Here is a 16,399-nt window from a genome sequence, read left to right as displayed (position 1 = left end):
TTTAAGGCTTCTGGCAGGGACATTTTATTTTTTGGTTAAAGCCACATTAATAAAAATGCCATAAAAACAAACATGTAAACAAGGTATCAGAACTTTGGTTCATTGAAATATCTCACATCTAAAGCATCTGAGGTACAAAGGCACCTGGCTAGGTGCTAGACAGCCTGACACTGCTGCAGCCGCTCGGACCCTACCCTTGCGGCCAGAGATGGCTCAGGCTGACCAGAGAGGCTGGGACCCAGGTCACCCAGGACCCTCCCAAGTCTGCTCTCTCTGCCTGACAAACATTCACTCTTCCAAAGACCCGCCTGAGGGGCTGGAAGATACAAAGGTGTCTGTCACGTTGAACTTGAAGACAACAAGGGATGTGGGGCCAGGAAGAGGAAGGGCAGAAAAGGATGTCAGTCAACTTCTGTTGATCCACATGGCCTCAAGAACTCCTGTCCTCGTTCATGGAACCACTTATTGGAGACTGCAAACAGACAGAAAGTATGTTACAATCCTGTTCGTTAATTCAGCAGCCAAAATTAATGACTTCTTCATGATGAAGTTGCACTGGGCCCTGGGAATCAGACACAGATAAGACAGTTGCAGGCCTCAAGTTGCTCATGAGCTGGTGCGGAAGACATACATATAAACAGATAATTGTACAAAAATATGCCAGTGACACAAGATACATGTGTATAGGGTGCCATGGAAACAGAGCTAAAGGGCATCTAACCACATGGGGGAATAGGAGACCCTAGGGCTGGGACATGAAGCTGAATAGCAGTTATCCAGAGAGGAAGATGGACAGACCATGATGGTTCTTATACCGAGGGAGTCCAGGAAGTAGGAACAGGTTGAAAAAGACATCAAGGCATGAACCACCCTGGAGTGTGTCAAGTACACCAAGCAGCTTGATGTGATGGGTAGGAACTGAGAGGGAGGGGATGAGAAAGCCTGTCAAACTGCGGAGAGCCTGGACGTTAACCTCAGGAGCTATGGCCTGCAGATCCAATTTGTGTGCTGTGGGTAGCAGAGTGGCAGAGCTGATGCTAGCACTGTCTCTCACCTAAAGCTGTGTCTCAAATGCACATGAACCATGATTTTCTTGCTTAAAAATAGACTCATAATGATAAAACAAATTTATTCTAATGAACTACTGTAGTAGAGCTTTTAAAATATAATCTAACTTAAAGTAATACATGTACTTAATTGAAAAAGTCAAATTGTCTACAAAGCTTATAACGATAAACAGCAATCTCCTACCTACCCCTTCCCACTGCAAATCCCCACTTCCAGAGGACCTTCAACTCCTTTAGTTTTTCTTCTGATATTCAACGACCTATTTCTAAATAACATGCTTATAGTGCTGTTTCTTGACTTTTGATTTTGGAATTCTTTTATACTACTTCTAAAACATATTTTTCCCTATCTTTCCAATAGAGTTAAATCACAAGTTTTAGTTAAATTAATATTCAGTGCTTACAGTATTATGTCACATACATGTTGCTCACACCTAAGCCACCTAGTAGAGTATACTGACATTTCGTGTACAACTTTTTCTTTTCCCCTAGGTCAGCAATTGTCTCACTTTCTTTTTCATTTGCTTAACATTCTGTGAACCTATCAGAAACCTATCCCCAAAACTCTCCAGGGAGGCTATAAACTCATCTTTTTGCAATCACTTCCAGTCACATTCTGATTCAAGCCTCTCCATGGCTTGCCACAGCTGCTTCCAGAACAAAGCTCAAGCTTCAGCCTTCGTGGTTTGGTCCTAACCTCGAGCCTCATCTCTTGGCCCCTGTGCCACAGGCCTTCCCTCATCCAAGTGACAAAGGCAGCCAGTCCTCACACTGTGATGCTGGTTTTAGCCTGTGCCTTGTTTCATATGGGCCTTGCTTGCCTGGGACACTCTTTCCCCTCTCTGATTCCAGTTCCCCCACTGCTCCCTCAGAACCCTTGCCAGAGTCCCGTCCTCTGGGGAGCCATCCTGGACCTACAATGCTTGTGCAGCTATTCTTCCTTGGGGCTGTCTCTCTCTGGGCATCTCTGAGAGTGTTGCCAACCAGCTGTCTTGGCACATACCAGCTGAGTGGACAGCTACATGGCTGGATGGGACTACTAGTTAAAAGGAAAAAAAGAAAAAACAAAAATACCTCAAAAAAGAAGACAGCCTTAGCTTTGTGAAAATTTGGCAGCAGTTGTCTCCCAGCTCAGAGTCTAAGGCTGGCCACAAAAGCCAACACGTTAAGCCACACCTTAAGCCACTCACCCCACTTGCAGCCCACAAGCACGGGGCAGGCAGCATGTCTCGTTCGGTAGTCACCTTCCCCACTCCGCAGTAGGTTGTACCAGAATACAGCTGTGCCCTGGGAAAAAGAGATGACCTATAAGACGACATCCTTAGACTGGGCTTGAGAATCTGACCCTAAGCACCACAGAGCCCTCCCTGAGCAGAGATACCCTCACTTTCCATGTACAGGACTTTTCTATGGACAGGGCTCTGGGACTCTAGTGATAGAGAAGTTCCCCAGAAAGCACCTACCCTTCATGGTGGGGCGGATATTTGGAAACTCACCTGCCTCTGAAGGGACTTCCCTCCCCATCCCATCTCCCCATATGGAAGCTGAGGCCACAAAGTCAGTTCAGGTAGGAAGGGACTAAGGCCCCTCACAGTGACAGTCAAGCAGGTCAGGGAATGGGACTGGGGAACATGGACAAGGTCTGAGCCTTGCTTCAACCTCTGACCCACAAGAACCAGAACTTACCTTCTTTGGCCAAATTGCAGCCCCCAGATCAGGAAAGACAGTGGCACCACCAGCTTCTACATCACTCATCTGGGAATACAAGGCATAGAGTTTGGCCCTTTTACTCAAGGCCCTCAGAGCAACTGAGCCCAAAAGGACATGACAAGATATGCAGACCACTCTCCTCTGAGCATGAACAGCACTGCTTGGAGGCTCTGCTGTACGGCCAGCCCTTGAGCTAAGAAAGGCTCTTCTCAGGCCCTGCCCCTCCCTAAACTCTGCTTAATTTGTGTGGCTCATCAGGACAGTCTCCATGACGGGTGCTCAAGAGCTGTAGGCCTGCAGAAGACCCACATCCTGGCTGCCCTCACAAAGGAACAATCTTGAGTCTGTAGTCAGTAAATGCCTGATCAACCCCTACCCGTGTATTCCCATTCAGCCTGGGCCCTGCCTAAGCCACTGTGCACCGTGAGCTGCCCTGACTGGGAGCTCCCTGCTGCTTCCAATAGCATCTGTGGCCCCAACTGTGGGCTCTGTTTCTCTGATTCTAGTCACTTTTTGTTCTAGTCAGACGCTCACTTTTCCAGAACAGCCACCTTCCCTAGGGCTAGTTGGGTGGGCAGGTAGGGTAGTGTCTCTCCAGAAACCCTGCTTTCTCCCACAGTGAGACCTCAAACTAAATGGAACATAAGTTCCATGGTAGTGAGGCTGCACTCATGCCCACAGAGTGGGCATGCCTCAATCCATGCCCAAAGCACCACTTCCCCTCTCATCTGGCTCTTTTACTTCAAGTTTTTTGCCTATAATGTAATAAAATTGGAGCTAAAAAATATTTCCACAGGACACATACCAGACAGACTGAAGGCACTCAACAGACATAGGATAAATGAATAAGATAAAAACCCCTAATGGCTTCCCACAGCCCTGGGGATCAAATTCAGGCTCTTTTCTAGAACCCAATGGCCCTGTCAGTCTCACCTCTAGCCACTCTCGACTCATGCACTGACTCTGAGCCACACTAGCCTTTTTCTATTTTTCCAATATCCCAAACTCCTTCCCTGTTCCAGGTCTCTGCACATTCTCTCCTTTGCCAGAAACCATGTTCCACCAATAATTTCCACTCAACCTTCAAGTCTCAGCTAACAAGCTACTTCCCAAGGGAGGCCTTTTCTGAACCCCAACCCTGAGCTTCAAAGCACTTGCCACCACGGTAACTAAATAATTACTTCTCCTGTGTTTAAAGTCTCTCATATTAGATCATAAGCCCCACAAGAGAGATCACACATGTCCTGCTCACCAGCATGTTCATGGCAGTCCCTAACACATAATGACCACACAATAAAAACTTAAATGAGGGGCCGGCCCCGCGGCCAAGTGGTTAAGTTTGGCATGCTCCACTCTGGTGGCCTGGGTTCGTGGGTTCAGATCCCAGGTGCAGACCTACACCACTCATCAGCCATGCTGTGGTGGTGACCCACATATAAAATAGAGGAAGACTGGCACAGATGTTAGCTCAGGGCTAATGTTCCTCACCAAAAAATAAGTAAATGAGACACCAAAGGGAAAAACAGACAACGGCTTCTATCTCTGTTACTTGACAGCTTCTATGCCTCTTTAGAGCTGGCTCTCTCAGCAGAGGGGACAGGAAACTATTCCTTGTGTGAGCGGTAAACTCAACAGCCTGTGGCTGGAACACAGGCAGCAAGTGAGAGGCAGGCCACCGAGCTCTGGGGAAACAAAGGCAGCTTTCATCTAAGAGCATCTCAAGGCTACCTCCTCACTCTGCTGCCAAGGAGGGAACCCTCCAGGGAATCATCCCAAAAGTCCACAGTAACAGTGGGCCCATCAAAAAGGAGCCAGGGATGTGAAAGTCATGGGAGTGGTAAGGAGCACACAAATGTGAGCAAAAGCCAACTCTCTACTTCAGCCAAGAAGGGTGCAGAGGGCCAGAAGGGCCCAGCCACTGAGAAACAGGTGGTACTATCACCCTGACAGGAGTGCATATAAAACAGCACTCTGGACCCAGGCTCCCCTTAAGGCCCATATGATGCACAAATCATACTCACGTAGTTTAAGAATGTGGCCACACGATTCCCCGTCCCTAAACGCTTGAAAGCATCTTGCTCATGTTTCTATAAAATTAAGTGAGAGTGAACAGGTGGGCCTGGACCCGATACTTACATAGTTAAGAAACGTTGCTACCCTATTCCCCTCCGTTTTGAGGCCGCTGTCAAAAGGTCGCTGCAACAAACAACAACTTTCACCCAAGTTTGCAACTGCCTTTACCCACCACCCACAGGACTGGGACCAAAAGGTTTAGAAGAAGATAACAAGTGCATGTTCCACACGTCAGCCTGGACCATGGGGCAAAGACTGCAAAGGAAACCCTGGCTGGGGCACAAGGGAAGGAGGGCAGGAACAGCTTTCACAAAGACCTAGTGAGGTCCTTTGCTTTAGAGTTGGGGCAAAGAATAACAGGGTTGGGGCAGGAGGAACACTCCCCACATCAAAGGGGAAACAGCCAGGTTGCACTGGGCTCCACAGGCCCCATGGTTCCAAATTTGGGCTTCTCCAGTAACAAAGAGTTGGCCCTGATGAGGCAGGGGGCCTGATGTGCAGGCTGAAGTGCTTCTACAAGCTCTAGCCTTCTCAAACCACCTGGAGGAGGGCCCTTTGAAAACATCCATGATTCAGGCCTTACCCTAGAGAAGTCAAAGTGTGGCTCATATTGTCCTCCCATTCCATAATTAGCAACCTGGTGGGAAATAACAATGTTGGACCTTGTCAGCAGCATGAACAGTCTTGAAGCAGCCCATCTTCTCAGAGATACCATCTCCCCAGGACAACCAGAACAACCTGAACACCCAAGAACAGCTTCTCCAAGGTGGAGGGTAACAATGCCCTGCCACCACAGGCAGAGCACATGCTGCAAACATGTCGACAGCTGTGTCCAAGGGTAAGGTTGTAGCACAAACATGGTTTCCCAAACAGAACAAGATGGGCAACGTGCAGATGATCGCCACTGTGAAGAAGCTCGAGTCCTTCAGAGACACACAGAAGGCAGCAGAGGGAGCCCTTCTTGAGGCAGGCCCTGGCCTGGGCCCTGTTTGTTTGGGAGATAATGAAATGGCAGTCCAGAGGAAAGCCAACAACAAACTCAAGATTGGGGTTTTTTTGTTTTGTTTTGTTTTTTAATGCTAGTCTGGGAGTTACTCAGTGCCTGGCACAGCTCCTGTCACCTTCGCCACCCTGCCCCAGGAGCTGTCCCTGGTCAGGCTGAGTGGGGCAAACATATCCCACCCCATCTCTCAGTGGTCAGCTGAATGGAGTACTTCTGCGTCCAAGGGAAGCAGAAGGACACAAGTGGCTGGCTGCAGGGAAGCCAAGAACCGCTGTTCTCCCTCAGCACCCCCAGCAGGAGCCTCAGCTTCAGCAACTACCAGGCATCATTAATTGGACTAGAAACTGTAAATGCCTTTGTGAACAGTTTATCAGCACAATGTAAGTCCTAAAACACAATGACTATTTTAGCTTCAGTAGATAGAATGAGAGACAAGGTTCAAGATGAAGTGCAAAATCTGATATGGAAGCTGATGGATCAAGTGGTACCACCAATGTCCATCTGGAAACACTTGGCTACTGTGTCTTACTGAAAATCTAAAAACCTTTGAGGTTCAGCTATTGGTGCTCAGAAAGTTGGTGTTTTTTGTACATCGTTTTTGGTGATTCCAACAGTCAGCTGAAAGGGGCTGCAAAATTGGTAATAATGAAGACCTATAGACATGAGGGAGAGAAAGTGGATTTTCTCCACTTGCCAAGAGAGGAGATCCTTCTGTTGAAGAAAAACACAATATTTATCAAATGTGATGAAGTGCAGAATTTGGGCAGCATGATTTTCAGTGTCCACAAAAATAAAAATTTTGATATGAAGAATCAGTGGATGAAAATATGCTGTAATTCACTGCTTCAGCCTTCAAGATTCCCACATCAAAAACACCTGGAAATCCTGTCAACAGTGCAAGGAGGCCTGGTCTAGCAGGTGGCCCTAAGGCTGGAGGTCCATCTAAGGAAGGAAGTGCTAGAGCACTTGAAGAAGTGATATTACAAAATACTTTTTCTTTGGATCCACTCTAGTCAAGAACTTGAAGAAAATTTTAAACGTGACTGTGATTAGAGCCAATGCACTCAGGAAAATTCAATCACTGCTTGTTGCTGGAGCTGCACAGTATGACTGCATTTTCCAACACTCCCATTGCTAGATGGAGTGCTTAAACTTTCAGATCTCAGGTAGTGAAAGATGCCGCATTGCTATAGCTGGCTCATCTTTCAACAGTTTTGGGAATCACATTTGATCATGGTACTGATCCTACTGTACCTACGCTATTTAATACTGTCCCAAAATAGTGCAAGTGTCATGGGAACTTCTGGATGTGCAGCAATCAGATTCACCATCTGGACAAACTCCAGGCCCCAGATTTGTACCTTTAATAACAAGCAACTGTACATCAAAACTGATTCCTGTGAGGAGGTATTCATTTGAATCTTCAGATTTGTTGTTACAAAAGTAGAAGGGTCAGTCATTTGAAAGACATGGGTATTTATGATGCTTGAGGTCATAGTGAAGGCAAAAAAAAAAAAACCGTTAGAAATTACTTTTCTGGTGAGGCTGAGACATCAAGTCAGCAGTGTCTTCAATCTTAGAAAATTCTGGCAGTGTAGCATCTCTTCCTCTAAAAGACAAGCCCTCATCCAATTCGCAAGAAAGACTCAACTGCCCTTTTTCTTCCAAATGATCTATAGCAAACATATATACTACAGCCAAAAGAGTGTCAACAGGTAGCGAAAAAGCAGTTCTTTTCCAGAAGCCTGTAACATTCCCATAAGGACCCTGGGGTGAAGGCTATTGCTGGTGCCTGGGCATTTATCAGACTGTAAGCAGTCCATGTGGAATGAACACTTAGAGACAGGTGCCGAAACCCAGGCTTCTGTCTCCCAGAGCATGTAGGATCAAAGCTTTCAACACTGCTGGTTGGCAAAGGAAATGCCAAGACAGTTCCTAGAGGAAGAAAGCGAACAAAAATGGTGTCTCAGCCCCCTGGCAGCTGTGGTCTGGGTGTTCCAGAAGAGCCCTTACTATAAGAGCCCCTCCACTGAGAGTTCTGGCATTCAGATCCCTGCCATCAATGAGCAACAATATGATGAGAGGCCAGACAAGATGAAGCCAGACAAGGGTTGTGGCAGAGAAGCCAGTCTAAACAGGAAGCTGCTGTCTCCTGGGGTTGCATGTGAGATAGGGTACAGAGGGTGAAGCCAGGAAGCCAGCTGGGAGAGCAACAGGGGCATAGGTCCTGTCCACTCTTCTCAGCCCCTTGGTCCAGGGTATGGAATCAGCCAATCAAACAGACTGTATGAGCCAATCAAGCAGACTGTCATCCTTAATCAGGGCCATGAGAGTCCTAACACTGGTTCTGATGCACAGGAAGCTGTGGCAGATATCTTAATAACAACAAAAAACCTGCTCCAGGAAGATATGAATCACAACAATGCCAACAGGGATGCACCTAGTGCATGGAGAGCCTCTACTGCTCTTGAAATGGTGGTGTTCTCACAATAAGAAGGAAGTGAGAAATATGGCAGAAGTCTTCTCTCAATGTGCTTGTTTGCAGAACTTGCTTAAAAATTAGACAACACTAAGTTGAGCTGAACTGAAAAGATTATATGAAATTTCGTAAGACTATTTGTAAGGTAATCAGCATATTTTTAAAAACTCTGGGAGATTTCACACAAATCCATAAAGATGACCTTCAAAATTGATTTTCTGATTACTGACACAGTTATGGGGAAAACAAAAAATAGTGATTTGCTTGGGTATGTCCAGGCAAAAGTTCAGAGACTCTTTTCCAAATGATCTTCAGTTCACTGTTCTCATGAGATCTATGGTTGATCAGACGCAAATGCCAAGCTTAATGGTGAAGGGTGCAATCCTTAAATACATAGAAACTACGGCCAGACAGATCCAAGGGACTCTAGAAAAATGCCAGTGAAACTTCTTTGGCAGTGTCTCAGGTCATCACTTTACAAGAGAATCCAGAAGTTCTAATGTTCAGAAAAGAGCACAGCCAGTGTTGATTTGAACTCAAAAAACCAGATGACACATTATTAGGAGCTTTACCCGAAACTTTCCAGCATGGTGCCGCCATGTGTCTTCACAATCACCTTTCAAAGAAAACCAGGAAGCCAGGGTTCCACAGGAAGTAATTCAAAAAGAACACTCCACCTTCACCAGCTGAAACCCAGGCTTCTGTCTCCCAGACCAGAGGTCGCAGCCTCTCACTTCTACCAATGTATCACAGAACACTTTATCTCCAAGTGCATTTGACTACGTCTCAGACCCATGACCACTGAAGATATTTACAGGTCTCTTGGAGGTATCCCTAGAACAACTCAGGATTTCAGGTTCTGTAATCAAGAAGACATGAATGGGCCTGCCATGCCACCACTGATCCCTAGCGCTGCTAGCATAATACTTGGGCACAGAGAAGATATTCAATCGATATTTGTTGAATGCTAACTGTTAAATGCCGGCAGGCATGCTTAATTCTGGTTTCCCAATGTGAGGTCACTCCATATTCATAGTATTGTGCAGTCATACAGTTTATTGGGCAAGCCTCCCGAGGCCTGGCCCTGGACAGCTTGGGAAACCATCTAGCCAGAAACACTCACTCCCAACCCCAGGCTCCCAGGGCTGACCAGCCATACCTGCAACAATTCTGCAGTCTTTACTGTTAGACCTGTGATGTGCTGCATCCGAAGATTAACTCGAGCCACAACAGGGTCATCATCCTCCTCCAGCCAGGAGCTGGGCCAAAAGAAGAGGGAAAGAAAGGAAGGTGGGGACAGCAGGCTTAGATGAGGTCCTGCACTCTCTCCCCAGAGTCAGGGCCAGCACTAATAGGCAGCACAGGGAGAGTTCTCCAGGTGGGTGAGGTGCCAGCAGGCAGGATTAACCAAGCCATCCTCCCTTGGGTAGGGACTGGGAGGCCCTAGAGTTGGGGCTTGAGCAGCCATCCCACCACTACCACCACCATTTTTGCTAACCTTTTGGAAACCCTGTAGCTGGCAACAGTGAGGACACCTGTCTTGGGATCACGAACAGTGGCTCGTGCAAGCTGGAAGGCAATAAGAGAGGGAAAACTTATCCTTCTTTGCCTTGAGTGTTTTCCTGGAGAGACTGGGACCAGATCTGCAAGCCAGGCCAGTGGGGAAAGAAGCTTTGCAGAAAGTAGCCCTAGCCAAGGCCCCATGATCCTGCAAGCAAGGGCAATAGTCTGAGGCCTCCACATTCCTGCTCACTGTCAGATTATGGCCACTGCCCTGTTCGGTCACTGCCCATCCCTGCTCCCACCCAGATCTGTGCTGTCTACAGAATACCTATGAAGTCTGCTTTGTCCATCCAGCCATCTGCCTGAATAGCCCCCTTTCTCACCAGGCCTATGTACCACCCCTGCCTGAGCAGAATCTGTGCTTGGCTGCTCCCAAAACATTCAGACTGTGCCACCATCTCTGAGCCTCAGCCTCGCATACTCCTCTCAACTTGGTCAAGTTCACCATCCTTCTGAACCTCAGCATCCTCCTCTGCCAAGAAACCTAGCCAAACACTCTCCTGCTGCACCAGCTCACACGGGGCTCCCACTGCTGCAAGGAGCAAACACAGGAGGCAGAGTTTTAATTCCCTTAGGTGCCTCGCAAGAGCAGATAATAGAATGAGGAAAGGACTTGACAAGTTGAAATTAGTGAACTGTCACCTGGAAGTGACCCACCTCCACATACACATTCATACATACACACATACTCCTCACCTACCTCATCTCCCCACAGTCTCCACAGAAAGGTGTAGTGATACTTCCAGGAAGGACCTGCTGCCCATAGCCAGCCCCCAATACTTCAGCTGTGGACTGCCCTAATGACCTCACATTGGTGGGATCATAGACCCAGATACCCCCACTCCAGTTAAGTACCTGCCCGTAATTTCAATAAATACCTAATGAGTGCCTACTAAGTGCCTGGCACTATGCTAGGTGACTGAGATATGGCCCCTGCCTTCACACAACTTAGTCAAGTGGGGAACACAGAAAATTAGCTGGGTAATTGCAGCACAGCACAGTACAAGCTGGGAGTTGGGTAAGCTTAATGTCTGTGGGAGCTCTGTCTATAGGGTCAAGAATGGTTTCCTCAGGAGGGAACCACCAACTGAGACTTGAAGGGTAAGTAGGTGTTAGCCAAGTGGGGATATATTACAGGAACAGGGAAGAGATGGCAATATAAGAGGCCCAGGGATGAAAATGGGTATGGCACTATGACTGTGGATTAGAATTTAGAGATAAGAGATGAGAATAGGCTGACAAGGCAAGTGGGGGCTGGGCCTGGATGCAACCTTGTGGCCAAGGAGAAACAGGGAAGACTCTATGCAGGGAAGGGACATTCACAATCTGAATGTAAGAAGGATTGCTGTGGACACTTCATGAAAAGTTGACTAAGGAGGGGCAAGAGTGAAAACAAGGCGGCCAGTGGGGAGGTCAAGGCAGAGGTTAGGGCAAGAGGTGATGGTGGCCTGGGCAGGGGGTAGCAGAAGGGATGGAGAGGAGGGGATGGACTAGAAGGCTGGTCAGAAGGGGAGACTGACCAACCTGGACACTGTGCTGCTGCAGCATGTTCTGGTAAGATGGCAGTGCACCCAGGACAGAGGGCTTCCCTGAGCTCTACCTACAGTTCCTCCCTGATGACACTTTCAGCCACAGCTAGACCCCATCCGAACATCTGAGCCTCAGTGATGGCCTGACGCCAAGGAGGTTCTGGGCAGCTGTGCTCTGCTCCAGGGGACAGACAGGGCTATTTTGAAAGCAGGCCAAGAACCCAGAGGCAGATGCCAGGCATTCCCCACAGGCCAAGTTAAGCTCATGGGCCCTACTTCAAAGACAGAATAGCATCTGTCCCTCACAAGCTCTGGAAAGGAGAGGTCAGCTTCTAATAGCCAATATGTTTGGCTCTTCACATGGCTTCTGTTCAAAGACAAGTTTTCCCAACACTCCCCTCACCCACTGCCCCTGCCATGCACATGTGCATCCACACACACACAACACGAACACACATACATGCAGAGAAATGTTTCAGTCCTTGGTCTGAGGGACAAGTGAGTAATCTCTCAGGAGGTTCTGGCACAACAGTGCCTCTCTCGCGTGGCCATCAGGAAAGCAGTTTTCTTCCCTGGAGGACTTTGGAGATGATCCAGGGAGTTGAAAGGGGAGCTCCTGGACCCCATTCTCCACACACACTAGCCAGACCCTCCCTCAGCCACATCAATGATATCAACTGACTGTGAGCCCTAGATGTTCTAGTACCTCAAGCCAAGGTCGTTCCAAGATGAGGCCCAGGGGCTAGGATAGAAAACTATTTCAGGTCTCTCCACAAGCACTGGGCCTCCTGGTCACTACAAAGCTATTAGAAGCCTAGCAATAGAGGATCCAGCTAAATCCTCCCTCCTAATCACCAGTGATAGGAGGAGGATGGGGACATGACAGCAAGTAGTTCTCTTTGAAAGATGTCAAATGGGAGCAAATCTTTTATGAACTAGAAATAGAAGAATAATTTTATAACATGATGATATATATACAAAACCAGCAACCAACTGCATACTTAGCAGTGAAATACCAGAGGAATTTCTAGGAAATGCAGGAACAAGACAAAGATGCCTACTGTAACAATGTTCTAGAAGTTCTGGGCAGTTCAACAAGGCAGTAAAAACAAATGAACTATAACTATTAGGAAGGAGAAAACAAAATTTTCCTTATCTGCAGGTGATGATACTATCTGGACAACCCAAGAGAATCAGCTAAAAACCAAAAGAGGAATAAGTGCGTTCAACAACTAGCTGTGATCTGCACAAGTTTCAGTTTCCTCATGGCTAAAATGAAGGTAATGACAGAGCCTGCTTAATAGACATAATAGTTAATATATGTCAGTCACTTAGAAGAGGGCCTGTCACACTTAAGAACTCAGTAAACATTAGCTATTACTGTGAAATATATTTTCACAATCAACAGTTTAGTATGTAATAGTAAACTAATATAATGTAACCAGCAAAAATATAATGAAAAACAAAGTGAAGTTACAATAACAAAAAAACCACCTAGGAATAAACAAGAAATGTGCAGGGCTTATATGAAGAAAATTTTAAAAGGTATGAATAAATGGAGAGATCTGGAGTGCTCGTGAACGAGAAGACTCAATGTTGTAAGGATGTTTGTTCTCCCCCAAGTCACTTTCTTTGCAATCCTAATCAGGAGTTCCACAGGATCCAGCTTGTCAGCACTCTGTGGCATACTTCCTAAAAAATCATCCACATACCAGCTTGCCAACCAGGTGAGCTAACACTTCTCACTGTGGACCTGTCCTGCTCCTGGCATGCCCTTATAACAGAACTTGGCAGTCCACATTAGTTCCCTCAATTTTCTTCCCCACCGGACCACAACCCTCAAGATCAAACTGAGTCTGTAGTACCTCCGTACCCTGAAGGTAGACACGTGCTAGACATCAGCAAAGGTCAGCTGGATAAGCAAAAACTGCCCCATGGTACCAGGGATGAGTGACCCGAGAAGAAACTGCAAACACCTACTTTGGGTTTCGCGATCTCCTTGATCCTTTCAATTTCCTCATCAGACATGACATCGTAGTACCTGACGATGTGCGGGCTGTCCCACTCGTCCTCCTCTTTGAAGGGGGCAATGAGCAGCTGTGGTGTTCTGTTGCCATGATGATACCTACAGAAAAGCCTCTTCTGCCTCCGGGGTGTCTGAGAAGCACAGAAGAACAGGCCCTGAGCTGAGAGAGTCCTAACTCTCAGTTCTAGGCTGGCTGGCAGCAGACACTGGTCTCACACCCTATGTCCAGCAGCTGCTCCCTCCTGCCCCACCACAGAAGAAAATAAAAGCCCCTCAGCTTGACTGGCATGAAATGATACCCCACAAATCACAAAATATTTCTTCTCTCCCAAGAATACCTCATGTCCACAAGTCCTGTGGCAGAGAGTAATCCCTGACCCCTTCCACAGAAATGTGAAAAGGTCAGAAGCACTAGGGCAAGGGAAAAGCCTTTCCAGGTGGAGGAGCCAATGGGAGCCAAGCAGACATAGGCATGGAAAAAGCCGAGAGACTGCCCCACACCTCAGCCTCCTTGAGGAAGCACTGGGATCCCAGGCTCTAGCAACTACCATGTCTTTGCTACAGAGACGAGACTTCCCTTGGGGCCTGAGGCACATCCAACCCAGGTTTCCTTCACAACAGTGAGTCAAGCAGAGGCTGGGCACATTGGGGTCAGGTGGGGAGCTCAGTAATAACATAGAGGACGAAACTCTATCCGGGGCATCAGGAGAGACCATCTCCTGCTTCACCTCAGAAAACACCCACACGTCAGCCTCAGCAGATGCTACAAAGAACTGGGGAAGATGCTGAAAAAATGACCTGCAGACAGAGGAACATCCTACCCAAATCTGTTGTCCAGAGCCAAAGTCTAGGTCCACAGCCTGGGCCCCTGACCCACCCACATGGCTCACCAGTTTGACACCCTCCCCACGACAGAGGCTCTCGTAGACATCCCTTTCGGGCAGGTAGTCCACAGGCCTCTCATAGATGCCTTCCTGGGTTGCTAGCTCAGCTTCTGTCTGATTTGATGATGGTTTTTCTCTTTCTTCCTCCAACAATCGTTCAAAGTACCGCAGATTCCCTCCAGCTCGTTCATGGCTCGGGTCTAGAAAAAGCAAAGAACAAGAAGGAAAAGGAAACCACAAACATCTGTTAGATCATTTAGAGAAATTATTCTGTAAGTGGTTTTCTCTTGTAGCAGTTCACTTGCACGCATCGTTCTGCCTTTCACAGCACCTAACCAGGGTTCGCTGGTCAAAGGAGAAAAGTCAACAGAGGTTCTCCCTACTCTGGTCAGAGATGAGAGAGGAGCAAGAAGGGGATGCTTAGCCAGCCACTGAGGTGGCTCTCCTTTCAGTCCTCCCTGGAGGTCTCAAGGACGCAGGTCCAGAGAAGCAGCCCAGAGTCCTGCCTTCTCCTCCCAACTTGGCTGTGTGCCAGTTACATCTATCCTCCAGACTACATCCACTATTGGTGACCAGATTACATGCCAGCCACAGCTAGAAGGCAGGCTAAAAACTGGCAAAAAGAGCAGCCATGTGACACTGCCACAGCCTCATCTTGTCGGCCTCACAACATGCAGGAACAAGTTTGGCAGGATTACTGTGCCACTCCTCAGATAAGGAAACCAAGGCCCAAGGATGTTAAGAGATTTAGGTTAAGGTTATACAGAATAGGAATCCAGGTGTCCCGACTCCCTGTCCAAGGCTCTTACTAACACGACAGAATCTACAAAGCTCTCTTGCCACGTCAGTCTTGCAGGACACTCATAGATCAGCTGGCATCAGACTCAAGCCCCATAAAAAGCAGCAGCATAAGACAGTCTTTGCTGGTCTGTGAAAAAACAGACCATGATATTCCCATATATCAGTAAGAGGTGGAACAGATGGGTTTTAAAGACACAGTGCTTTTGATCTCCTTCAGTCCAACACAAGACACTTAAAACACCAATGCCATGGTAAGTCCTACCAGTTAGACCTCGGGCCTCTAACTAATGGGTCAGGTCACTGTCACTGCAGCAAACTCGAAGTACAGCTTGCCTCTCAAGCTGCTCCTGACACAGTGAAAGCTCACTGTGCACAGTAGCAGATACACTGCAGCACTGGATTCCTATTAAAAAAGGAAGTGTGTAGGGCCACAGCTGCCACAGGCCTGAGTGTATCTACCAGTGACTGGGCAAGGGCGAAGGCCAGAAATGAGGTCGGTAAGGAACTAGTTGGCAGCTGGATTGGGCCTGAAAGCAGTAAGGCCAGGTGACAGATAAGACTGGCTCAGTCCCAAGAGAGTGGCCATCAGAGCGACCAGTTCTCCTGCTAGTTCGCCATCCACATCTGACCTTCCCCGAGAACCTCCTCACCAAGGGAGAGTAGGCGGCGGGTAAGCTCCAGGGCGCGGTGCAGGTCGCCCAACTGGAAGACGGCGTAGCTCAGGTAGTCCAGCACCTGGGTCTTGGCTGTGGTGGCCTCCTCCCCAGCATCAAGCTGCTTTAGCACCTGCTCCATCCATAGCACTGTGTGGTAATAGTCCCCATCATTGTAGGCCGAGCGGCCCATCCCAAAGCAGTCATCCACACTCAGCACTGCCTGGTACTTGGTTCCTGCAGCAGAAGAGGCAAACAGTCAGGCTCCAAAGAGCCTCTAGGGAGAGTTAGGGAGAGAGATGCCCACATCAAGGAAGCCTAGGCCACTAGAAGGAGGTCATCATTCCAGAAAAGCTCCACCAGCACTTCAGACCACACACCTCAAAGGGCCATTGGTAGAGTGAGCACAGCCAGGCTGGCCCTGCCTTGGGCTGGGGTTCACAGCCAATCTCCTAGCTTCAGACTTCCCTTTTCCCAAGTGGGAAGGGGCATTTTTTACAGAGGAGCCCAGGAAGCCCACCAAGAAGTAGTACTCAGGAGAGTATGAAGGTTCTGTGAGCCACACAGGAGATGTCTGCTGGGCAGGGGGCCATGAGAGTCTGGAGGGTAGA

General features: G+C 48.0%; 1 protein-coding gene and 1 pseudogene across 12 annotated transcripts in view; one reads left to right on the top strand and one right to left on the bottom strand.

Annotated features, from left to right (window-relative positions):
- Nucleotides 1–16,399, bottom strand: part of P4HA2 (prolyl 4-hydroxylase subunit alpha 2) — a 33,295-nt gene continuing 16,896 nt past the window's right edge. For 10 of the 12 annotated variants that reach the window (XM_046666454.1, XM_046666451.1, XM_046666455.1 and 7 more), the window contains 10 exons: nucleotides 15,786–16,025; nucleotides 14,341–14,534; nucleotides 13,405–13,581; nucleotides 9,831–9,901; nucleotides 9,492–9,591; nucleotides 5,434–5,487; nucleotides 4,799–4,864; nucleotides 2,754–2,822; nucleotides 2,258–2,354; nucleotides 1–472 (listed from right to left, as the gene is read on the bottom strand). In XM_046666454.1, the coding sequence (XP_046522410.1) occupies nucleotides 402–472; nucleotides 2,258–2,354; nucleotides 2,754–2,822; nucleotides 4,799–4,864; nucleotides 5,434–5,487; nucleotides 9,492–9,591; nucleotides 9,831–9,901; nucleotides 13,405–13,581; nucleotides 14,341–14,534; nucleotides 15,786–16,025 (1,139 nt within the window). In that variant the 3' untranslated portion in view covers nucleotides 1–401. Of the gene's footprint in view, nucleotides 473–2,257; nucleotides 2,355–2,753; nucleotides 2,823–4,798; nucleotides 4,865–4,913; nucleotides 4,974–5,433; nucleotides 5,488–9,491; nucleotides 9,592–9,830; nucleotides 9,902–13,404; nucleotides 13,582–14,340; nucleotides 14,535–15,785; nucleotides 16,026–16,399 lie in introns of all 12 variants that reach the window. The other 2 variants (XM_046666462.1, XM_046666463.1) reach the window with 2 other exon arrangements.
- LOC124242010 (CLIP-associating protein 2-like) lies at nucleotides 6,251–7,525 on the top strand (annotated as a pseudogene).

The sequence above is a fragment of the Equus quagga genome, chromosome 7 (assembly GCF_021613505.1).
Source record: "Equus quagga isolate Etosha38 chromosome 7, UCLA_HA_Equagga_1.0, whole genome shotgun sequence".
Taxonomy (NCBI): Eukaryota; Metazoa; Chordata; class Mammalia; order Perissodactyla; family Equidae; genus Equus; species Equus quagga.
This window is presented reverse-complemented; position numbering and strand designations above follow the sequence as displayed.